The sequence below is a fragment of the Struthio camelus genome, chromosome 2 (assembly GCF_040807025.1).
Source record: "Struthio camelus isolate bStrCam1 chromosome 2, bStrCam1.hap1, whole genome shotgun sequence".
In the NCBI taxonomy this organism is placed as follows: Eukaryota; Metazoa; Chordata; class Aves; order Struthioniformes; family Struthionidae; genus Struthio; species Struthio camelus.
In genome coordinates this window covers 92,215,858-92,241,827 of record NC_090943.1, presented here as the reverse complement: position 1 = coordinate 92,241,827, position 25,970 = coordinate 92,215,858, and the positions used below count along the sequence as shown (strand labels likewise).

The window sequence follows — 25,970 nt, the reverse complement described above, 5'->3', positions numbered from 1 at the left end:
GCAAGTCACATTTTTTCACCATTAGGTACTGCACACCTAAAGTACCTGTGGGAGAGTGAACTCTCTTATGTCTGCCTTACGCACCACTTGTTCTTTAAACTCTGGAGCCTGAGTTTGTTCAAACAGCTTGCTTTTGAGATCCTTAGCCTTGCCTGCTGTAGAATACAATATTTCTACTGCTCTTTGGGCTCTATTTGCCTTCATCAAGGGGACTGCTTTGACCAACAATTTCTGACCTAATCTGAAAGAGCTCCTTCCACCACAGCACGCTGGTGGTATTCAGCTAGGACTGCCTCTGCAGTCATTTGCTCCTTTTTCTCATTCAGATATGAGCTGCTCCCTCTCCTCTCACACGTATGAATCGTATGCCTAGAGCCCTTCAGCTATCTACCTACATACCTACCTAATTTAGCTCAGCAATATTGCTGAGTAAAACCAGTTCGTTGCCAGTTTCAGAGACCTGCCTAAAAATTATTCAAGAATAAAAATCGTGTTGGGGTCTAGCTGGGCACTGCTCTGTGGCTAGCACTCCTAGGCACTCTATTAAGGCACAGGATAGTAACACACATAATGGATGACTCTGATAACTTTTATAACTGAGGTACTGTGAGTTTATAAAGGGGAAGAGAAGTTTTATGTGAGAAAGATATAATCACATAAATGTTAAATGCAACAATTCCTTCACAGAGAGCCTTTGCTGTTGATGCAAATCAAAGCAGCACGCAAGCCACAGCTGCGCAATTCCAGTTATTCACTTGCAGGTCTGTAACTCACCACAAAAATCGTAGATTGTGAATGAAATGCTTTTTGATGATGTCAACTTTCCAGCGACCAGTAAACCACATCACAGAACCACCATCACGTGGTAAAACATAGCCGGGAAATGGCAAAGGCTAAAAACTAAATATTATTTCACTGTTAAAAATAGGTCCTTGAAACTCTACACTAGCCTGAATACCTAAAGAATCCTGAAAAAAAATAAAGGATAAAACAGTTAATAAAGAAATTAAGAGAAATCCGTAACTTGGAACCAGCAAGTGGACAAACGGCGGTAAAAGCCCCATCCTGACTATTCCAATTGTCCCTCTCTTTTAGCACGTAGCAAAAAGCAAACACACTTACGAGAGATCACCTGAGCACCGACGGGAAGGACCATTAATCAATCTCAAAGCCACCAGAGTTATTTCTAGCAGGCAGACTACGTGAAGGAGAAGTGCTGCACTGACCACTCACACCCAAGGGGCGACGGGGGTACGGCAGACAGGAACCTTGGGTATATCGGATGGGAGACGACAGAGGTGGTGGATCCCAGGGCTGAAATGGCTACTGACTGAACCTGTGAATCAGCCAGCTTTCTTCGGGGGACTGAAAACTCACCATCGCATGCGTGACATTCGTCACTCAGCAGAAAAGTCACCCTCATGCAACAACTAGGGGGATACATCTAACATTTTCATTGACTGGGCTGCTTGTAGCATCTAACTAAGTATTATTCACAACTTGAATTAGGGAAGACAGTGACAAATTATGGGGCACAACTTGAAAGTTTTGCACTCTGTCTGATCAAGCCAAACAAATACCAAAGGCACGAAGAGGGAAGGGATCAAGCAAAGCAACATGGATGTTGCACCACAGTCACGGACACCATCTGAGCTCTCTGCATGGCCCCCTCTGCCATGCCCTGATGCCGTTCCACTTGCACGGGGGCGTGAATTGCTTGCTTGGCCTGTATTTCAGTACAAAACCTAATGTTTAACCTGTGTTTCCTTATTGCCACAGTAATTCGAAGACTAATAGTTACCAGGCAGAATATTTTCAAGATGAATCAAAGGCTATGAAACTGTAAAAACAACCCAAATCAAAATATTTAACAAAAAAGGTTGACTGCAAGACAACAGTCCATAACAAACAGAAATAAAAACTGTACTGTAGTGACAGTACCAAAGCTAATACTTGTGCTGGAATGAAAGGGCCTGCAAAGGCAAATCGCAACAGGGGCAACAGCACCGCTCCATGCCCTAAGTAACGCACAAAGCAGATTAAGTAACACCACCCTCAACTCGCTCAGACTTAATTAAAATAAAAATAGAAAAGGCACTGAAGAAACAATCACTTAGGGGGAGCACTCCCCTCTGGCATTTTAGTTCAACAGATTATTTTTCCACGTGCCATCCGCTGAAGTTGAGTCTTAATGCAAAAATAACCACAAGAGATTTCTTGGACTGTGCTATTTCTGGATGTCAGATGAGAAGGGCACAATGGGGACATCCTATGCTTCAAAAATCTCTATGTTTATGCATCCTTTCAGCCCAGCATGCTGCCAGAGAGCAGCATAATGTATTAATCTCTTATGGTCTGATGTGAGACTGCAACCCCAGTTGAGCTGATGGGGAGAACGAGAAAGTCTGTGCAGAAGATTGGAAGCCTGCTTCTGTTTTTGTTTTCTTCTCCTGAATAAGCTTTTAAGATCCCACGTGGAGCAAATACTCAGTGTTCTGCTGGCAGAAGCAGTTAAAGGGCTGCAGCCTTTTCTCTGGTAGATGGCTGTATGCAATACCAGCAGATCGCTCTGCCTTGACATGAGCTGTGGTATGAATTGCATGACTGGATCAGCAGCTTCTCAATCATGACCAAATTGCTGGCTTTGCTAAAGGACTCAGGACTGGCCTGAAAATTGGTTAATTTATTCTGTAGGCATCAACACAAAAAACGAGCTCTGCCGGCCACCCTGGGCCAGGGAAGTCGGTGGAGAGATTCCTCCCCAACTCTGACTGCCTTTGGCTCGTTTCCTTAATAAGCCTGTTTTATTACATGTGGTGTTATACGGGAGATTTTTGTTGTTGTTGTTTTCCTGAGAGCAGATCCAAGGAATCATCTGATTGCTCTTGTTACTGACCAGCAAAACGTTACTGAAGAACATGGTGCTTGTAAGGCAAAACTATTTGCTGTGGCAAAAGAACATGCTCAAAATAGATTCTCTTGTGTGCTACATCAGCATTTTTTAGGACTTCATGTGAACCTAGTAGCACATTTTTCCCTATCTGTGTTCCAGATTAATGGGTTGCCTGACAAGACGCTACAGTATTTTTTTTCCATGCGAGATTTTTTCTTCTTTTCCCTCCATTTTGACCACATACTAAATATACTCTGCACCAATCTGCAGTCACAAATGTTGTTCTTTGTCATCTTTGAACAGATCCTATATTTTTTTTTTCTTTTTGGAGTAGCCACAAAGCGGTGGGGGTGAATGACCTCACTTTTTTTTCCCCCCTCCTTAGTTAATTAGTTCTGGCAGGGTGGATTAAACCCGCCAGCCTGACTCTTTTACCAAAGACGGTCTTTCCCAGTCTCTTTTAAGGCCTCTAGATTTTCACGGGGCTACGGTCACCGGGCTCTGCAGGGTCCCGGCAGGGAGGGCATGGGGGCACGCTGCTGCCCCAAGGAAAGGGGCCGGGGCCAGGCTGCTCCCTCTCGCTGGGCAAAGGGAGCGAGAGCCCAGCGGAGCCGCGGCAGAGACCCAGGCTCAGCACTCGGAGGCCTGGGCTGTCTGTCCTGCTGCCGAGGAGGGCTGGCAGAGGGCTTCAGCCTCCTGCCCTCCTCCACTGTGGCTACTGTCCCAACCTCTCCAACGGCCGCCCCCGAGGCGCAGAGACCAGTTCTCCCAGGAGCCGGCCCTGGCACGGCGAGCCGGGGAGCCCATGCTCTTTTGCTCATGCTCCGTCCCAAGAGCTCGCTGTTCCGCGCAGTGTCGTTTTGCCCAGCCTTGCCTCTGATTTGGTTTCTTGGATGAAGTCAGACCTGCGGCCGCTTTCATGCAGCAAGCCAACGCGAGTGTTTTTTCAGGCCTCCGCTGTGCCAATCTGCGCGAGCTCCCTGGCTGGAAGGAGGCAAGCGGGAGAAAGGGGGCTATACGAGAAAGGCAAGGAGCCACCACCGATGCCTTCGGCCTCGCGCTGGTAGGAACGTACCTTCGGGGCGGGGACACTGACTGGATTGTGGGCACAAAGGGACCCAAAGAACAAAAGTGAGGAGGGGTGGAAACCATAGCCTCACTAATGGCAGTCAGCCAGGGTGGAAGGTATCTGCTCCCTTCCCGGGCTCGAACTGGCAGACCTCCCTGTGACTTCGGTGGGAAATGGATGGGGCTCTGTCCTGCAGTGATTAATGGCTCTGCAGCTTTGTTTGCAGCCACGACATCCTAAGCACTGTGCAAACACCAAAGCAAGCCGAGCCCTCGGCCTAGAGAACTCACACCCTGAAAAGACAAACAAAAAGGTAACCAAGGGAAGGACTGCCAAAAGCAACCTTGTTGCATAGGTATGGGACAAAATCAGTACATCATGGAGCAGCTGGTGTAAGTCAGCGTTGCTTCCCTGATGTGGTGCTAAGCCCTCCACACAGCTCCCGTTGCCAACAAAGACACCACATCACAAATGAGATTCCACAGTGGGGGGACGCACAAGCAAGAAGAAATCAGGAAACTTGCGGTTCTCTGGTGTTGAAACATCACGCCCAATCCTGCCATGTGGCAGACACAACAAGGGGGCCGCCCCGTGCGCCACCGCAGCCTGCAGAGCAGGACTTTTCCCCTGCTAGAGCTAACCCTGCAATTTTTGGCCATCTCCACTCCATCCTGTAGTAGTCCAACAGTCTTTCTTCTCCTGCTTGAACTTTGGACCATTTTCAAAGAGGAGAAAGTCATAAAAAGAGGCAAGTTCCTGGAGGCAGGTTATTGTGTTATGCAGACTGAGGCCTACCCAAGTCCATAGTGCAAACTGGTTAAATAGCACTTAATTTTTATATTGCTTTTACTACAAACAAATATTTGCCTTTGCGCTTTTCATTGGTAATAACCAACCTTTCCTGGAGCAGCTGTTTCTCTGTGCAACCAACACCAGCCGATGTGCACTTAAAACAGACGGTGAGCAGCTGCCCGCAGAACCCAGCACTGCCTGGCAAGCTGAGTTTCCATCGAAAGGAAGAGGGCAGCAGGTGCAAGAAGCACAGTTGCAGCTGAGGACATGATGAACCGACCATTTGTCTGTTTCCCTCTTTTCCCCGGTGCCTCCAGCAAGCTAAGCAAGCATTTAAAAAAAAAAAAAAAAACTAAAAAAACCCCACTCACCCACCCCCTCCAAACAGCCAGTAGTGTGTGCACTGCAAAACTGCAACGTGTCCCCTTGCAGAGCGGGGTGTGGAGCACAAAGGGATTCAGCTGTCAGTCGCGATGCCGCAAGCATATGGCGGCAGGAACAGTCCTGGTTTTGCTCACTGCAAAAACCACCTGGAGACCTGGTCATACAGAGATGAAGGTGGTAGGGAGGAAGAGGAGGACAGCCTTGCAGCAGGGGCTACCTTTTTGTTCTGTCTCTATATGTACCTAGTATAGTAGAGCCTTCCATGTTTGAACTCTTAAGGGATAGATATAAAAATTTAACTCAAATATGATTTCTCTAAATAGTGTTAAGGTACAAATGCAAGATGGCACCACTTCAACGTTTCTGTGGTTTTCTACCCTTTAGTTATGCATGTGTGCTTTTTACTGTCTACACTAATTCTTGCAGAGCAGCCAAATTACCTTCCACTTTTCTGAGCTTGAGGTGTTTGGGATGACAGTAACAGACAACAGAAACATGCTTTAGGTAACCCTGCTTGAGCAGGGGCGTTGGACTAGATGATCTCCAGAGGTCCCTTCTAACCTCAACTGTTGTGTGATTCTGTGAAACAGATCCTTACAGCCGCATTTCATGCCTGTGCTTGACCTGCATTTTGTTTTCTTTTGGCAAGAAAGCAAGTCCTGTGCCATAAACTGCGTGGATTAGCACACTCGGGATGGCATGCTGATAAGTTTTGAATTTTACTGACTTGTGAAATCTGGTGAAGGTTTGTTTTGGTCCCATTTTGGAGGAAGAAGATATTACATCAGGAAGATGATACTTACCTTGAGAAAAGAAGCAACAGGGAACAATTTTTTAATTGAAGCAACAATTTCTTAAATTGTGAATGGGTTTAGTATTATATGCAATGCATTATTCCTTTTTATTTGAGGTGCTGTAAAACGTCATTGCTGATTTTCCACATGATGCAGGGGGAAAGTGCAAAGCAATGAAAAACTTACCAGTTTCCCTCCCAGGAACCTTTCCTGCGAGGGCATTTTGACAAGTGAACTAACTGAATTATAATAGCTTCTAAACCTATGCTGTTCATGCCAAAATAAATCCAGGGCTTTAGATTAGATATTGTAGGAGTTTCGCTCCACTGAGTGATTTCTTTTGGCCCTGGTCACAGACAGAACACTGGACCAGGAGAACCATGATCTAACATGGTATGGACAATTTTTTACTCATTGTTTCCTCTTACCATAAACATTGTACATTTTAGGAAGTTAAAAGATAATCTACATTTTGACCAAGGGCATTTTAAAGCTGCTCTAGATTATGAAGAATTCTGGATGCTTGCAGTGGGCAAACTTTCCCCGTAAAGTTAATAGGATGGAGTGGTAGAAGAATCCAGCCCATTGCCACGCAAGAGAAGAGGCCTTGAGGTTAAACCAGGTAATTGGTTATATTACATTTATACAAATGCATTTTCTCACAGGCTATTAACTCCCATCTGATATGAGCAATTACGCTCTTCACAAGTGTTAAGCAAATAAAGGGATGTGGATACCTATTCTGTTTAAAGAAGCTGAGCTGATCATATCAAAAAGCAAAATACTCTATGCTCTGATAGCTGGATGAGACAAATCACTTGGAAAGATCATCCTGTGGCTGAAGCACAAGACAAAGGGACAGGAGGGCTGAGATCTGCTCCCAGCACTTCTGCTGCACATTCGGTGTGTGACCTAGAGCAAGTCACGAATTCTCTGTTCCCGTTTCCCCTTTGGTGAAAATGATGATGACGATGATGTTTATTTTCAGCAGTGTTATGAGAATTCATTAAATTTATATTTGCAAGTTTTTTCATTTCTCACTGAAAACGCATTGAAAATATTACAGTCCTACCACTACCCCACCATATTATCAGCTCTAAACTAACACAAGAGCATCAGATAAGCTTCAGCCCTACCACGCTTATTATTCTCACTATTTGTTCTGTCAGAAAACATCACTCCAGTGGGATTATAAAAATCATTGTTCAAATCAGTTAAGCACAGGAGAACACTAGGGAAATCTGAAAGGTTGGCTGGCTGCAGTATCCCCTAGGCTTGCCTTGCTTTTACATTCTTGACTTCCAGATCCTGCTCACTGTTGCAGATAGAATATTAGATTATTAGAATATTAGACTGACACAGTATAGCTTTTCCTATAGTATAGTTTTCCAAACTTAAACTACAGCTTTCCTGGGGTCCCTTATTATTTTGTATTGTTACTCATCTAAAACATTGGCCATGGAAAATTGCACCCTGTGTAACCACTAACAGACTCAGAATTAAGCACATGTCGAATGCGGTGGAAAGACTTTACACATCAACCCTAAATAAATACAAGTTCCCTGTTCTGCATCCTCTGAAAAGCTGTTAACTGGGAGACAAGAAATAACGAGGAGCACCTACTGGCTACCAAATCAGGGCATCGGCGACATATTGGGAGCTATAGCATAGAAATCTGAACTTCCAACGTTTGATCAAAGGTTGAATAAATTACAGGCAACGAGGAGATTCCAAAGCAAACAACTGCCCCGAAGCCAGATGGCTCCAGAAGGAAGCAAACGTCACGATTAGTGACCTGGAGCAAAAGTATGAAGAACATTAAAGTCTGCTCGTCATACTGCATCCATCACAGTTCTGAACACCAAGGCAGGAAAAAAAAAAAATATATGCAGAGGATACCGAGGGATGAGACAAACCATCAGAAAGCTATGATGTAAGAGTCAATTTTGAAAAACGCAAGCTCATTCATATACATATGGAAGACACCTGGAAACCGGCAATTTAAGAGAAGCCTAAGGGGTGAGGGTGGACAGAAGCACATGTTTTGGAGGGAAAAAAGGGCCTGTGTGGTTTCAGGTAGAGCATTTAGGAACAGAGATCCAGAGGAAGGGCTCTCAGAATTATGTGGTCAGACATTGATTTGTAAGCTGTAGACAGCGAAGACCCCCCCCCATCTTTTTCCCTCAAAGCTGCACCTTGCTCTCAGGGAACCCAGCCATGGTCCAGGCAGCTCTATCACAGCACCACCTTGAAGCAAGCATTAAAATAACACTCACAGCCAATCAAGAATAATTAGACACAGAGAAATACTAGAATTTCAAATGAGAGAAACACTAGTGGTAGTGCGGCTGCCAAACATTGATTAACGGAGCAAATAAAATAGCTGTAACATGGGATTTAAGAACAGGCTGCCAGTCTAGAACTTGGGGGGAGAGGGATTTAAGTGGTATAATTAGAAAAAGCAAAGCAAGATTTTGCATATTTAAGCCACTGTAAGATATCTCCTGATGCACGCCATTCACAGGGCATAGTTCTAGCAGGCTGTGGAAGATTGTCTTCATGAAAGCAAGGGAAAACCAGCAACGCTCACAACCGTAAAATACACTGAGCATTAGCCAGCTGGTAGTCACAAAGCTGTGAAAACAGCATGTTCTGTTTTGCAAACAGCTGCAGAGCCAAATCCCACTTTGAGCTTCCCCTTTGAGAAGAAAAGGCTGCCCAGTGACTTGGCAGCTCACCTGGGATTTGGGGTCAGTTCCCAGCTCTGCCACGGACAGCACGTGAACCTCTGAGTGAGTCACGTCATCTGCCTGGGCCTCAGTCTTGCATGCATGAAGCTAGGATAACAACCCTGTCAGACCTCCAGGGACTGTTGAGAGGTTGACTGTGTTCAGCATTATGGGGCGGTCAGAGAGTAATAGGGGCTGCATATCGCTGGGAGACCTGGAAAAGTTCACTCTAGGCTGCAAAGACCATATATGCTCCTCCTGTGCCTGCCTGGTACAGCTCTGTACAGCTGTAACCAAAGACGAGTGTGCTTGTGCCCTCTTGAATAAATCTGTTCGGTAGGGTGGAGTCTGCCTTATTTTTACACTACATGCAAATTATATCCCTCAACAACCTCACTGCAAATATTTTCTGGTTTCTCACACCCTGCCCTGCACAGGAGCAGGCTGTTTTCACTGCAGATCTTCTGGCTTTGTTTAGAGCTTTGGGTTTGGGGTATTTTGAATGTAAAGAAGCAAGAGAAGCTTGTGAGACAGAGCGAGTCGCAAAAAAAAAACAACCAGAGAGTCAAGCTGAGAAAAAAGGCAGGAGAAGCTGTTCTGCTAAACCCTGCGCCGTGAGTTGCTGCAGCACGAGCTACCACAGCCTCCTACCTCACCATCTCCTCCGAGAGAAAAAATGAACCTCCACGCTTGAGATCTGATATCCTCATCCCCCCTCCTCCAGCTCAGACCTGGCAATGCAGTCTTACCTGTTTGTCAGTGGCAGCAAGGCAAAGAAGAACAAGCCAGCAGCCTGCTGAGACGGACATGTCTGGGTGTCCGTCTCTGCCTCCTCTTGTTGCTCCTTTTCCTGCCACTGAACAGAAACTAGATCCTTCCAACCAAGTCCCCAAGCCCCAGCAACACAGTGAGGCACATTTGAGCTAGTTACTTCTCTTTCTTCCTTTCCTTCCTCTCAGCTACACGAGGGGAGAAGAGAGAAGAAGAAGAAGAAGAAGAAGAAAAAAAAAGAGCCTGGCTGTAGTTCCCACAGCATTTCCTCAGACTTGACATGCAGGTTTTTTTCCCCCTCTTCTTGTCCCTCCCTTTCCTTTCTCCACCCCCTTTTACAAGAAGTTTAGTCACTATACCCATGTTCCTCCTCCTACCGATGGGCATTGCTTTCCCTGCCCTTCTCCTGCCCTCCAGGGCCATCCACCTGCCTTCCACCCCGTGTGTCCACCCTTGTCCAGCCCTGCCCTCCTCTAATCCTCGTGCTTCCTGCGAGACATGCCTTCACCTTACCTTGCTTTCTGGCCTCCCCCTTTCCCATCTCTCTTTCCAGAGGACAGAGAGGTGGAAAGAGTGCTCTGGGAGCACCCCTAAAACACCCTGTGCCGTGCACGGGGTCAGTCCCTGAGACCTGACTCGAGCTAGTGCAAAGCAGCCCCCCATTCCCCAAAACGCTCACATTGAGGACCTGATACCCTCAGCAGCAACAGCCTAGCTCTGCACAGGAGCCGCTCCAGCTGGCAGCGCACCGTGCAAACCTGCACGCAGCCCGCAATGCCCCTTGTCTGCTGGAGACGGTGGGTCTCATTCCCAGAGAGGCAGTGGAGCAGAGCACCATACGGGAGCTTCAGTGGAAAGGCACTGATTTACCCTGGCTGAGGATCTGAGAGCTAACTGCGCTGTTGTGACACCTTCTCCGTCTCCCTGTGCTTACGTGCCACACTGAAATAGGTCAGGAGTATGTGTCTGACTTGAATGAATAAGGAAGTTGTTCTTTCACTTGTGCATTTAGATTTAACCCTTGACCAGAAAAAAGTTGTTTATAAGTTATCCTATGCTTGTAAATAAATAAATAAAACCAAACACACGAAATCAAAGGGGATGAAAAGCATTCTTTACCTGCGCTGTTGTGCTCTGTTTTCTGCTCAGAAGAGGGATCCTTAGAGCCAGTGAGAATTCAGGATAGAAAGAGCCACTGGATTTCTCTCTCTCTTCCAGTTAATGGGGAGGGCTTGTCTAAGCACCAAAATAAAGCTCTGATCTTCACTTCTACGTAAGATCTGGAGTTCACAAAATCATTCCTTCTTAACTGCCCTAAAGTTCCTTTTCAACGCTTAATGCTCTCGATGCCCTCTGTAAGCTTTCAACCCTGCCCAATTTAAGCTCGGCAGGTCTCAGTGCCCATGTTTCCATGCCTGGTCTCCAGTGCGGAGGTTTTTTAGTGAGCCAAAGAGCCCTCTCTAATCACAGAGCCCTGTTGACCTGCCCAAAGAGTCAGGGTCTCTCACTGAACTTAGGCTGGATAGACTACAGGAGCTCTAACGTAGGGCAGAAATAGAGATAGGGGCTGGGGGGAGGCCAAGGCACTGAGCTTGCACAGGGGACAGCATGCACAAAGCTTATTTCACTAGAAGCTTTATAAAGTAACGCATTAAACACTGGTAACGTGTGTGCCTGCCTGCTGAGCGCGGTGCATAATGGTCTGTGCTGGAGGGAGCCCGGCAGAACGGCGCGGGAGCGTCCGACGTCCTCCCTGGGCTGAAAACTCTCGGTCATGCGCTAGCACGGGTGTTTTAAAACATTCATATTTAAGGTACAAGGAAATGTTTCTTTTTAAACAGAACAGTCTGTTAAGTCTCTTCCCCTTTTTGCATTTAACACAATACCAAGACTATAAGCAGTGTTTGTTTACCAGCTGCTGATTCTAACCACAGATTCATAGGAGCAAATGCAACATCATAAGCATTTAGCCAAGTTATTGTCTCTATCTCAGAAGGTGTTGAATGAGACCAATTGTTATTCAGTTCAGAGGAGCTCCAGACAGTTCAGTATTGCAAATTAGCTCGATTATTTCTGCATTCTGGCTCTTAATTGCGTCTGAGGCACTCATTCTTCAGGCTGAAATTTCTCTCATCTTATCCCGCTATGTGAAAATAGCCTGTTTTTGAAAGCTCAGTCATTTTCTTCTGAGTTAAATTTTAAGTTTTTGAGCCAAAACCCACAGAAGCCACTACTGGGTGCTTTATAGTCTTAATTACGTATTGCAGCAGATTGTCTGAAACTGAAACACGAACGCTTGAAAATATGAACAAAGGGAATGTATAGAAAAGAACTGCTATTTTTCACATACATTTTTCTATGTAGTGCTAAAAAATGCTTTTATAGCTTTTTCTATTATAGAAAAAATAAAATATTTCTACTATTTTGAATAGTATAAATGAAGTATAATAATATAGTACAATGAAGAGAGATGAAAAACCATGTGCACCCTTATAGATGCAACAGAATCAAAATATTTCATTTAACACGAGGATACCTTTCTTTGTGGAAAATAAACTGTGCGAACATTTGATAACTTAGCAGTTCTATGGTCAGCATGGATCTCTTCACCTTCTTCCTAGAGAGGAAAGCAGAAATTGTAGATTAAAATAATATTTTAAAAGCAGTAGAGCAATATACTACTACAAGCTTTGTAACTGTCTGAAACCACTTCACCATCAGTATAAAAATACACCAGGAGCTTTGGTAAACAGTGACTAACTCCCAGACAAACAATGAATTTTCTGCCTGTCTTTTAAAAACGTTCAACCCAAAAAGCAAAGACAAAAACCAGTTTGGTGGACAGAACAATCCCCTGGGAATCTGAACAGCACCTGTGGGCTCACATACATCCCCCTCTTCCTCCCCCCGCCCCCACCAGATATCCCATCACTTTAATTATACCACTAAATTCCCATGCCCCTTACCTGCATGAGAAGGATAGAAGGATTTGGGAGTTTGGTTTTGGTACGCTTTCTGTCATGTGTGGCTTTTACATCTTTTGTGTTTCAGCAAAACACAAGGGCACAGGTTTGTGTCACAGGATGCCTTTTTCCATCGTGCAGAAACACCGTGAAGGCATTTTGATTCCTCTGCTTCCCACCCGCTGTGAAGGGACGGCAGCATGAGATGAGGGGTTGTACCAGATCTAGATCAATGCATTTCTTGCACTATGTGGAGCAAAGACTGGTTGGGATTTGGGACTCCGAGCTAAAGTACAGCCTTTGTAAACACAAACACCCGTCTCTCAGCTGCGATGGGTGAGTGAGAAAGCCTGAGTTTGTGCAAAGTTAGAGCTCTAGGAAAGAGCCCTGTAAATCAGGGGCCACCTTGGAGGGGAATCACAGTGCAGCTTCTCCTGTACGGTCTGCCATGGGGCCAGGGAGAGAGGCTGCCCCATGCTGCCTCAGGATCCACCGTAGAGGGAAGTCCCCGCTACGTTATCCAATATATGGAGCTTCGTATGCTGGGTTAAAGAAAAAAAAAGTCAGAAAAATGTCTGCATACGTTTAGCACAGGGGCTCCAATTTCAGTTGACGTCTTCAGTTATTAAAATAAATGCAATAAAAAAAAATCTATTATTTACCTAAACAAATTCATACACAAAAACACATAATCAACTTGAAACTGGTTTTTCTTCCTGTGAAATGCACATTTCCATAGCAGACTATTGCCCAATCTCCTTGCTATTTTCAAGTGTGCACACTATTTTTTCATGACAGAGCAACTATAACCAAGCTTGAAAGTAACACTTGGTGCAGTTTACACAGAACATACTTTTGACAAGCCCACAAAAATGTATCAGTGTTAAATGCCTGTCAAAAAACTGAAGCTTGCAGCATTCAAAATAAAAAAAGCTCACCACCAACAGCCACTAGCGTGCAGAACATCTGAAGGGCGTACAAGCATGCACTGAGTTGATAGGTTATCACCAACCACTGTGGCAATAACAATAACTGCATACTTCTGGAAGGAAATACAAACTCGTGGTGAATTTTTAACTTCGAACATTTGTTCACGCTTGTCAGAGATACCAGCCTGATGACCTCAGAGACAGGAGTCACCTATTCATCCTCAGGACACGAGCAGCACTGACGTGAGCCAGGGAGCTCTCCTTGCACTGCCCTGAAAACACCTCCACCTCTCGCCTGACCAGACACGTGTCTTCGAGGCTGGCAACCTCCCCCTGCAAAGGGAGCCGAGACCCTGACTTTGTTCAGACACAGCACCACACCTGCTCCCTAGAGTTATCCAGTCACTTTATCTAACAGCATACTAAAACTATGGCGAACTTTGAATTCACCTGAATAGTAAGATGACTCATATTCAGATCAATAGCATGCATTCATTCTCCAGCAAAGGCTCAAGTTCAAATGAAATCTTATTGTCTATTAAGAACTACAGCCGCTTCTTCCCTTTTCCCATTTCCTAATCCCCTTGCCAGCATATTTACAGCAAAAGAGCAACAGGCTCGGCCCATCAGCGTCCAGCACTCTGCAAGGAGCACAGGTTGTTACAACTGCCGTGATACCGGCAGGAACACCTCGTACTGCCTCCCACTCCGCCACCACCCAAGCTAAAGACATTTCTGAGCTGTTGGGAGTAGGAAAATTCTCCATTAAAATGAAGGACAAAGAGCAGCAGTACAAGCAGGGAGGTTGGACTAAATGATCTCCAGAGGTCCCTTCCAACCTAAACGATTCTGCGATTCTGTGAAGCCCACCATCAAAATAATTTTTGGAAAGCTAACACTCAAATACACGGCCAACAGCCTTGTTTGGACGCACAAAGTATTCGAATGGCAGAATAAGAAGGTATCTGCCTATAGCAGACGGAAATTGCTGAGGGTGTTATCCTAGGGACTCTGACATTGCTGTTTGCCCGGGGGCTGAGGGCACTGGAAATGGGGCGAGTGCGCAGGGACCCAGCAGGCAGCACATGCAATACAACTACTAGGAAAGGAACAAGGCAGATGACTACCATGGTGTTGGCCCCTTACCACAACGTGCAAGTCATCTTTTCAAGGCACTGATTTCTACAACAGAACTTCTCGTTCTAGAAGTTTCTGGAAACTAGTCATCTTCATTCTAAGGAAGCCGTTCACTGCACTGGAAGTATGATACTCACAAGTTCATGCCTAGATGTCTCCAAGGAAGCAGGCTGCTTACCACTGACTTGTGTGTCTTCTACAAACGCTATAAGCAATATCATCTTTTCTTACAGCTTGTCTGTCACACTGAGACGCAACGAACCTAAAGGCAGAACGCTTTAGACACAACTTTTTTAGATAGCGATTACTCATTCACAGTTGCTTGCTGAGGTTAGATAGCACATGATATATTAACATACAGTACTAAAACCCAGGACCTGATTAGCCAATGACAGCACACCACCTCGCCTTTCTTCAACAATCTCACTGTCTAAAACAAAATAGCTATTCTTATCTTTTACCTGATCTGAATGTGTTTGCTGGAAACGTATCCTAATGCACTCAGTACCCAGTTTCCTTAAACTGCTGTCGCCTGGCACTATACTGTGATCCTGTAACGCACCAGCATTTGCATCTATGCAAGCGAGTCCATGATCCTAGCCAGAATCACTGCCATGCCAATCAGCCAATTACACTGGCATATTAATAATCTTCCACCCGTTGAAGCACTGCTGATAGTCTGAGGTTTGCTTAAATGTCAGAGAGTTTTACAGTGACAGTTATTCAAAACATTTTGACTGCAAGATACCCACTTTTGTAAACTGTACCAAGATATAAATAGAGCCGCTAATCATACCAGTTACTCCCAGAATATAAAATCCCATTATCATTGTCACAATACAGAGAACAGAAATATCAAACACTTCCACTTTTTCCACACCCTTTTAAATTATTTTATCACCCATATGCAGCAATGAACCTAGGGGTTTTATTTTTCCTCCATGCATTACCAAAAAATCTTCCTCGTTCTTCGCAACAGATTCTGCATAGATATTTTTTAATCTTTCAATCTTAAAAGGTTTTAATTTTGTCATTAATGTCAGTTTCCTCATTTTCTCTAGCCATGAATCCATTCAAATACTGCTTTCACTTCCCCTCACCAGAATACAGTTTACCTACAGCAGCAGCAAATTTTTTCTCTTCTTGATGGGGAGGGGAAAGAGAAAGAGGAAAAAAGAATATGCAGGGTTTTTTTTTTGTTTTTGTTTTGGAAGAGTACCTTATATTCATATAGATTAGAACATAGAAAAAAGTTGTCTTATTTACAGTTTTAGAAACTGATCTCTTTCAAAACAACAAACATACATCAAAACCAAAAGGAACCTCTTGCCATCTTCCTGCAGATCTGTTCACATTTGGTAAAGTAATAAAACTTTTAAAAGTCACTTGCAACCAAGATATACTAACAAACAGAGACCTGGATTTTAGGAGGTGAAATTCCTGAAGACTGCCTGAACAAGGTTTGTTGCCCCTGCAGAATTTTCTCAGCTTAGTAGTTATGATGAGCAGAAGCGCTGGCCTTCCTTGGGTTCTTAGTCCAGTCCCTCCTTGGATCAACCACTATGAAGGAAGATGCTGCTATCAAAAGCTAAACGTTGCAAGAGACTGAAGAGACTAGGACTGGCTAGAGAAAAACACTACATTTGTACTGATAAACTGAAGACAGTCTCATCCCACAATCATCCACAGTTAAACTGCCATTGCAGTTTTTTGGCTTGTGCTAATTGGCAATTTCCCACACCCAGGTCATGGGTTAGTGCAGGCCAGGAACCATTTTCACAGGCATGCTGAACACAGCTGCCCTGCTTTGGAAAGCAGGAGTTTAGCCATAAAAAAAAAAAGCCATTTTGCACCATTTGGTCTCAGGCCTACAGAGCTGCCTCTGGCACTGGTATCTACTGGCAGAGATATAGCTGATAGGACGCATGTCCCTGGAGAGGAGGAGACCCCGGATGAAAGTGACAGCAAAGCAGTATGACTAGAAGCTGGAGTGAAACATGCACATGGAGGTAGGAAATCAAGTAAACAAACCTGGTGTCTGCTGTGTAAGAAAAAGTTACAGCTAACGAATTTGTGTGTCACACTTCTCTCCCGTAACACCTGTTTTGCTGCAATAATTTTTTTTTGGAAAGGACTAGAAGTAATAAGACAAGACAGGTATACAAAACTTTTTATTGACAATAGAACAATAGAGAGGAAAGTCACCACTTCCCATTCCTCAGGAACGTCTCCATTTCACAGTCAGTCTGCCAAAAGTATAGTCACTTCATGGTAACAAGCAACCAGAAGGTATGGAACAGTCTGTCATCTCGAGAAACGTACTTCAGTGCCGTGTAAAGGGGCTGACAGTGTGTGAGTGTGCAGCAGGCCCTCTCACAACATGAATGTGACAGGCAACTGTATATGCACAGCCAATAGGCAAACACACAAAGCAATTAGCAGCTTCAAATTATATCCGTTAGTTCTGCTTAAAGGGAAACACCTGAAGTGCTACTACCCACCTTCTGTTTCAGAAGTTTATTCTTTCCTCCCTCACTCCTTTTGCTTTCCCTATCCTTAAAGATGTTAGTACTTCCAATTGAACAGTACTGTTTCAGATAATTCCTGGCCTTTCACATTTTACCACCTGTTACTAGTTTATGCCTGCACTTGAATTTACTTTCAGAAGTCTATATTGACAAAAAGAAAGAAAAGCGTTCCCTAAGAATAACAGGATTGGCTTGTTAATACTTCCTTGCTAACAAAAATACTCAGTATTTGTTGAAGATAATCTTTGTAAAGTTGTTTTTATAAAGTAGGTGGGCAGTCTACTTAACATCTTAAAGAAAATGCATGTCAAACTCTATTAATATATCTTCAAATCTTCTGAAATGAAATTTGAACTGGGATTCGTTTTAAACAACAGTAAAACCTCTTAATTTTACCTTTCACAGTACAGAGTTGAACAACACATGCAGGGTGAAACCGCTTTCTCTTGCATAAGGTATCAGGACTCCTTTGCTGTAGCTTATACATATGTTAATGTTTATCTATTGATCCTCTGTTTGTCCGTTACTTAGTGGATGTACCTCAGAATATGCAGACTAGTTGTTAAAGTGCTTTAAAATAAAACAAAAACCCAACAAAAAATCCCTCAAAAACCACAACAGATGTGAAAATTTTATCTGAAGGATTTTGTACAGCATTTACAATGTAAGCATAAAGCATCTGAAAAATAAGCATTCTCTGCAGACTGGATGCAGTGCAAGCAGTCTCATACATTAGATGCTGCAATTCCTCTCGATTCAAGATGCACAATACTTACAAAAAGAATCCTAGAAGCACAGACAAATGCTGGTGGCTCTTCCTCCTCTTCTTAGAAACATAATAAAAAAATCTGCATTACTCTCTCATAATTTAAATACATAAGTAATCTCCACTTTTATTACTTCATGACACTGACTTCAAATTTACATTATTTTAGTACCGTCATAATAGCTCCATGTATAATACAGATATTTGCTGATATCTTGTCAGAAAAAGAAAAAAAAAATCTTCCACTATATAAAAAAAAATTATGCTGGAAAGACAAGAACACGGAACAGGGACTTGGTACAGACTATGATTTCAGTTTCGTATCAACCACAGTTAACCCAAAAATTAACAGATACACAGCGATATTCAAAAGCAGTGCAAATATCTTTGGAGGTTAGAATAAAATTATACTACAAGAACATAAGACAGAAGAAATTAAAAGGCAAGTACTTCAAGTACAGGAACCAGTCTCTGTGAGGTCCTTCTTAGTGTTAGCTGGGAGTTCCTTTTCCCATCTTACTTCTTCCTCTGAAACACATTAGCCAACATGGCCCCTGATGTAGTCAACTGGCCCATTTTGTTCAAAAACTTGGTCTTTGTATCTTCACTCACAAGGCTCGCTGCAATTGACATTGAGCTAGGAAATTCAAGAATTTAGTTACATAAGGCTACAGTGAAAAAGAACACTGTGCTGTTATTTAATAACCAACTGAATTGTCTGTGCAGGTTAGTCCTTTCAAGATAAAGAAAGGCCACGCCATCAAGGAGAACTGAAAAACTACACCACCAAGCCCAAATATATGCTGTTAAATGAACTACCATGCCCTCAAATACAGTCCTAGTGGAAAGCTGCAAAATATTTTTGTACATGTTATTTTTTACTACCTCTGAAAGTCATAGTATTAACATTAGTAAAACACTTATGCAATTGCTCTGATGACAGATACATTCAAAGATCAACTTTACTTTCTCACTGGAAATGTCAATCCTCACCCTTTCAATACTATGCATATTTAACACAAAAAAAACCAACAGCACTGGTTCAGACCAAGGATCTATGCAGCCCAAGCATCCTGCTTCCAACAGTGACCATAAGCAGACATACAGGGAAGAGTAAAAAGCATAGTAAGCACAAAATGATCATGCTTCTCCTTCATACTCTCTCTCTTTTTTCCCCACTCTTTCTACCTCAGCAGAGTTTAAGATTGATGGGGTCCATCAATTCAGTAATTTACAATGGATTTTTACTCTACGTACTTGCCCAGTGTTCCCTGGATCCCCTATAAATTTCTTGTAATCACCACCCTTGGGCTATGAGCTCTGTAGGTCCACCATCACTGCGTGACAGCTTTCTCCTTTGGGTTGTTCTGAACATGACTCCTACTACCTTTATTGGAACGTTCCTATACTTCCTGTGTACTAGAGAAGGCAGTGAACAGTTCAGTTTTCACAAGCCGGATTAGAAAGAGCAACCTGAGTAATGCTGAACTGACAAGGCACTAAAGCTTGGAACAACAGAAGTTATTCCCATGCTGCAAAATTGAAAGATTTTTTTTTGAATTTACAACATATTAGAGTTCAGCTTCAGATATACATAACTGTTAGCGCAGAATGAGTAATCTATCATGACAGAGCCCAACAAGGCAAATATAGCAGGAATATTAATAAATAATCCACACTTCTTGCATTTGTGGTTAAAAAGGCAAACTTTTTTTCAGCAGTAAACAGTACCAACATTAAAAAACACTAACAGTGAAGTTCTTCTTTGTAAGCTCAGTATGGACTCTGCATTTCAAAATTATATGAAAGAGCACAAGATCCTGGAAGCTGGTATGCATCAATAAGACTGAAACGAATTTTGAGTCTGCAAGGTTATCAGTTCTGTTAGTTACTCTACATCAAGACAGGTCAAGTGGAACTTAACTCCAGACTGCTTTATCAGAATTTGAATATTTGCTTTTAAAGGGAGCAAAGAGGCATTCAAAGAGGATGCATTCAATATTTTTTTCATCTTGTACCATAAATAAAGGTACTTGGTGGTAATGAATTCTCATGCTTTTTAAAACAAAAGTACTTCAAAAACACAAGGGAAGCTGATCACTTTGGCTAGAGGAGCTATACTGTGAATTTATACATCGCTTAACTATATTAATGTATCAAATTATACCCCTCAATATATCCCTGACCCTTTCTACTTGTTGTGCTGAAGTGACTCCTTGTCTTCTGCATTTCCACGGTGCCTAATATAATAGGCCCAGATCCTTGAGGGGTCCTCAGGTTCACTGTTGTGATAGCACTCTCTTAAGTATTTCTTGATTCGGTGAATGCCCTATTAATTGAATAGTTTACTAAAATTAATAGTCTCATTCTTAAATCTTACATTGGTTGGTTTTTTTTGAAAGCTCGGTAAGCTGCCTCAGCATTTAGTATTCAGTATATGAGCACCATTTTTTTTGAAAGTATGATGTCTGAATTTTTCTTAAAGATGAAAACTTTGAAAATTGGTCTCACGATATATGTTTTTTAGACAGCACATGATTAAATTTTTTTCCTTTACACAGTGATCCCTTTATTCTACCTAGCTGCCAATGAAGGTAAATAGCTGTTCTGAACCGAATTATAAACTCTTAGAGTGAAATATTTAAAAAATAATTGTTTAGGCAATACTAGAAAATATAATAATTATTGGAATAAATATTAAATATATTTTATTATTAAAGCACAATCACACAGCGAGACATCTTTATCATTAAGAATCCACTGTGAGCTACGGAACCACATTTTCAGTTGATAAAACTTAGCAGGTAAATAAAATTACTGCTACTTTAAGATGGATTGCTTTTGCAATTTCCCTTGATTTCATTATAAAGCAAGGGGATCTAATGTATGCAAATAACAGTTTATACACACTGACAGCTAATTAAAGACAAGAAGCTATTCCAACCGATGATGCATCTCAGACATCTGTGTAACTAGGGAAAACTGTTAGGGAAACGTAGTGCATTCCACGCATTTCAACATAAGGGAATACAGATGCTCACTTCAGAAAAGAAAGCCTAGCAACTGCTAGCAAACCTGAGGTTGTAAATAAATCATGCTGTCCTCTAATAATCCTGAATAAGTTAAAGGAAAAAATAGGAAATGTTTTAAATAGACTTTGAAAATTTTTTTGGTTTTGGGGAATATCAACCGTTGCTCTGAAGCTGCTAAAAATAAGAAATTAAGAACTTGAGTGTCTAAAAGGTCATTTCCTAACATCATTTTACTGTTAAAAGAATACTTATATAATCCACAACACTGGAGATACTTAAAAGTGTACATATGTCCAAAAAGTACTTCAATTACTATACAAATTTAATATTTAACACACAGTAATAAAAGCAATAATAAAATCAAACCATTTGAGTCTTATCTTTAAAAAATAATCAGAGAACCTAACAAGGCATTAATATAACTTATTTAAAGACAGTAGTTCCATAGAGAAGCATAGTCCTAGCTTTTACTCATGATTAAAAAAAGCAAACAAAAAACCAACATCCAGAAAAACAATGCTAAAACATAACTTTTTTGACTAATGTCTAGATGAATGCCACACCAATTTCTTTTTTGTGTGGAAGCTTTGAGAGAAACCAGACATTCAGATGGGACATTTTATAAAAATCAGTTTGAAACATAAGTTGCTACCCAAGATTAAACTATCTTGAGAATTACTAAAGAAAATGCTTAATGGAAGTTACCATTAAAAGGATCCAAGATTTAAAAAGATGACGTTTAATCTTTCAACAAAACTCTCTTTTTGTTTTCGTTTTTTGAACACACATTTTACAATAAGGGGTAAAGAGAAGATAATCAAGAGCACCTTATGATTAATTTTACATCAAATATTGTTTTTGTGTATGTGCTTACAGGTGGTTAATAAAAATTAATAATATGTTTTTATTTGCATTTAAATCCTTGGTCAAATATATATATATATATAAGTATATATGTATTTATGCATGAAACCATCTCTACCATATGAGGTGAATTGATGTATATATCCTATGTACCTGATGCTTCACTGCAGAGCAGATTTACTCTACATTTGCAGAACGGGTGTATAACTACTGTGCAACGTATGTGGCGTTTCCCCAGAACCATCATATTTAGTAACTAAAGCACTAGTCATATGCAAGGACAGATGGAAGCCTGGAACAAGTTTTTACCATCATTGTAACAGCCTCTTCAGCCTGCAGGCTGTTCCCATGAAAGAGGGCTGCAAAGTGCATGGCACATGAATTGCTCTAAGCAGTCTAAGGCTGATCACCACCTGCATTCTCAGATTCAGGACAGAAATTCAATTACTGCTTTAAATGGACCAAAAATTAAGAATAAGCTAACATGGCAAAACAAGAACTTCATTGCTATGATATAAATAAAAGTATGTTGCCCTGTGTTTTACCACAAACTGAATTAAAGTTCCTAAGATCTGCTTCCAAATACAGAGTATGTCAGCACAGATTTCTGGCCACAAGCCTTGGACACCATTATGGAATACACTCCACACAATGTTAGGCTGGAGGCACAGAAAGAGAGAAGTGGAAGTCTTACCCCTGCGGTTCTTGGACGGTCTTGTTTTCCACTTTCTGTTCACACTCTTTTATCATGGAGCTTAAAATAACCTAAAACACACAGAAAAGAGATGTATATGACCTTTTTTTTCCTTTTACATTAGCACTTTGTACTAATTCTACTCCTCAGCTAAGTCCAACATTAGCAGAAGCGTTTAAAGAGTTTCTCCTGCATTTTTCAAGTGCGTTTAAATTGCAACTATCTGATAATGCCTTGTGACTACAAAAAACAAAACCATTCAAAATAATTTAAGGAAGAAAAGGGTTTTGAAATAGTTACAGGAGTCCAAGACTCCCTCCTTCTTCCCCCCTTTTTAAAATAGAGTCAAAGCAGACTCACTTCTGTTACACATTTCAATGTCTTCCTTTTTTAAACGATGCTTTATTTATTTGCAACTAACTCTGACATACGTTCTATCTTCCCTCTATTTTTGTTTATAGAGTTTCCAAATATCCCTTAAAACTCTTACCTTTACCAACACTGCACATGAAAAAAAAACAAGGAAAGAAAAGAAAAGAAAAAAGTAGTATCGTAGCCTGAGATAGCTTATTAATGGAAAGGAAGTGTTATAGCAAACTTGGTATATCACGTCACTATCATCATCAATTCCAGTGCTAAAGGTTTCTGCATAATACTTAAGGCTAAACACCCCTAAAAAATCCTGATGTTTTATATTTCTTCAGCATTTAAAAAAAAAAAAAAGAACACTTCCCAATAGCAGACTTTGGAAGAAATAACACAATTTGTTGGACAGATATATAACTCCCTTCCCCATAGTAATATTGTTTTAACAAGTTAGAAGAACAGCAGTTGAAACTGTTAGACAAAACAATTAGGATGCACAGTGTGAAACCATAAACATACCTGCACACCCACTGCCTAAATGGAAACCTTCTCTGGCTCACAACTTAGGAGAAAGCTAAGCACTTTGAGATACTGGATTCATCTTAAAATCTCAGGGCTACAAGTAACTGGAATTAGTAATTTTATTCCAAAAACTGAATATATGCCATGAAGAAAAAACCCTCTAATTTCAAACTCTAAAGCACAGACCAACCACTGATTACTACCAAGTGACAACTACTTAAAATAAATATATACCAAAAGGCTGGTTTCTGCCAAATCCTTATTAGGCAGTTGCAGCACAAAATACCCTTCTAAACCGTATGTTATACTGCTAAGAAATGGCACTGATTTGCAGACCAGACCACAGTTCACCCTATTTCTCCAAAAGTACTATTTCAACCGTTGAAACAGTCTGGGTAGCATATGCTGTGCATCTGGAAACGTTTCAGAAAGCAACAAAATCCAAACCAATGTATCAGTCTAACACGACTACAGCTTGTACTGTCAAACTTGCTGTATTTTATTAGCATATAATACTAAGAAAGCACTTAAATGTATGCACATAGATGTACAAGAGGAATGCACTCAGAAATCCAGTGAGAGCACAAGCAATTTTTCTTTCTGGATCAAAAGCAAGCTCAAATTTCTAAGCATAGCAACCACAGTTAGCTTTTACAGCTCTGCAGGGGAGCACTACTTTATTTTTGTAAATCTATCTGAATCTAGATATTCCAAATATCAACAACATAAAGCCTTGATCCAGGGGCGAGTCTAATTCAAGAAGGACCCAGAATCATTTATATACGCCCGTAGAACCCCCTCCACAGCACAGCCCTATTTTGGAAGGTTACTTAACTCTCCAATGAAGTAGAACAATTCTCCCCTCTCCCCCAAATGAATTTGTCTCAAAGTTCAGTGTGTAACAGAGGAAAGGTATAAATACAGGATCACATGGGAATTTTATAGTACCATATCTGGACATATTGCTCATGCTTATTCTCATGAGTTCTCTCCATTTGGTCATAGGACTATGAAATAAGTTAGATGATCTTTAACAGAGATATTTACTCTAACCTTTGCTCAAATATTAGAAACAATATTGCGGATGGACTAAATATTTTGTATCCAACACCGATTATATCTATCATTCATCTCATAAATGCAATTAGTCTAAGGGAAATTTCCAAACAGGAAAAGAGAGTAAGGCAAGATGGGGAAGAAGGGTCTTGTCATGGGACTGTAGATGCCGACAAAACATCTGAGATATTTGCACAAGCTGAAACGCACTTGTTTATTTTGAAGATGAGAGGATCTGGGTTAAATACCTGACTTTTGCTGTAGTTTATGTCAATGAAAGGAAAGTAAATTTGAGGAACAAGTAGTAAATGCTGCTTGATAGAATCACAGGCAAATTTCAGAAATGCTACATTTCCAGGGTGATGATAAATTCTGTATTGATGTAATAGCCTCAAGAGCTAAGGCTTCATGAACGAGAAAAAAATATAGTTGTAGCTGAGAATATATATATTTGTAGCTGATACGTGTTTGAATCATGGACAGTGACCAAAATAATGACAAAAAGAAAATTGTGTATATCCAAATGTCCAATGCTACTTGAAGTAGCACATCATGACTACTACAGGAAATATATCTGTAAGACAGAAAACTTGAAAGACAGACACCAGAACTAACTGAGTCTCAGAGGTTTCTGCCATGGTGCCTACAAGCATACTGTTGCAGCAAGTAGCTGCATTAAGGATAAGATTTCCATTTCTGCAATAAAAGCTCTTGTTTTCTAAGTTTTCTAAGCCGTTGGAGCTGAGCAAATACTTTTAAATTTGTTTCCCTTGAGAAAAAAACCCAAAACACCTGCGATCATGCCTGAACACAATCAATCACAATGAGGTAGAATGTGATAAAGATAGCTCTCAATCCTCATTATTTATTTATTTTTAAGGACATTTGAACCTTTAATTCCTCCTTTTGCTACAAGAATCAAACTGAACTACATAAGCTCTTCTGTCTTAATTTAGGGCATCTTCTGAACTCACTATGCCCTGAAATCTTTGTGCATGTTGCACAAACTACTATTAAAAAAATGAAGTATTAAGGTAAATCACCTAATCAATTAAGCCATTAATGAATATGAGAGAATAGAGAAAGAAAATTTAATTAAATCCAACTTTTGCCTACTGCAGCTTTCAAGTATATCCTTAAGACTTCCCAATAGGCAGTACATCTCCCAGTTCACCCTGAATACACAGTATGATCAACGCCAGACCTTCTCCAGCTCTGCCTGGCGTAAGAAAGTGCAACTCTGTTGCTTTTGAATGATGCTTAAATAACCACCGTCCCTTCTGACTCAGGCTTCTGAAGTCAGATTATATCCTTTTAAGGTCCGTCCAATTAATGTCACCCCCAGTTCCACATCTCCTAAATAATCACAGAATCGTTTAGGTTGGATGGGACCTCTGGAGATCATCTAGTCCAACCTCCCTGCTCAAGCAGGGTCCTCTAGAGCATATTGCCCAGGATCACATCCAGACGGCTTTTGAATATCTCCAGCGAAGGAGACTCCACTACCTCTCTGGGCAACCTGTTCCAATGCTCTGTCACCCTCACAGTGAAGAAGTTTTTTCTCAGGTTCAGATGGAACTTCCTGTGGTTCAGTTTCTGCCCGTTGCCTCTTGTCCTGTTGCTGGGCACCACGGAGAAGAGGCTGGCCTCATCCTCTTGACACTCCCCCTTCAGATACTTG

General features: G+C 41.7%; 2 protein-coding genes across 7 annotated transcripts in view; both read right to left on the bottom strand.

Annotated features, from left to right (window-relative positions):
• The window catches only part of TNFRSF11A (TNF receptor superfamily member 11a), a 37,209-nt gene extending 20,583 nt beyond the window's left edge, over positions 1–16,626 (bottom strand). Inside the window, exons 1-2 of one of the 2 annotated variants that reach the window (XM_009689938.2) lie at positions 12,399–16,626; positions 11,969–12,049 (exon numbers count right to left, since the gene is read on the bottom strand). In XM_009689938.2, the coding sequence (XP_009688233.2) occupies positions 11,969–12,049; positions 12,399–12,404 (87 nt within the window). In that variant the 5' untranslated portion in view covers positions 12,405–16,626. Of the gene's footprint in view, positions 1–9,410; positions 9,762–11,968; positions 12,050–12,398 lie in introns of those variants that run through there. The other variant, XM_068931577.1, reaches the window with a different exon arrangement.
• Positions 16,627–17,853: 1,227 nt separating this feature from the next.
• Positions 17,854–25,970, bottom strand: part of RELCH (RAB11 binding and LisH domain, coiled-coil and HEAT repeat containing) — a 79,487-nt gene continuing 71,370 nt past the window's right edge. For all 5 annotated transcript variants that reach the window (XR_011138997.1, XM_068931574.1, XM_068931575.1 and 2 more), the window contains 2 exons: positions 22,346–22,416; positions 17,854–18,392 (listed from right to left, as the gene is read on the bottom strand). Coding sequence is in view for 4 of the 5 variants with exons in the window: in XM_068931574.1 (XP_068787675.1) it covers positions 18,272–18,392; positions 22,346–22,416 (192 nt within the window). In the remaining variant the exon portion in view is untranslated. The remainder of the gene's footprint in view (positions 18,393–22,345; positions 22,417–25,970) is intronic.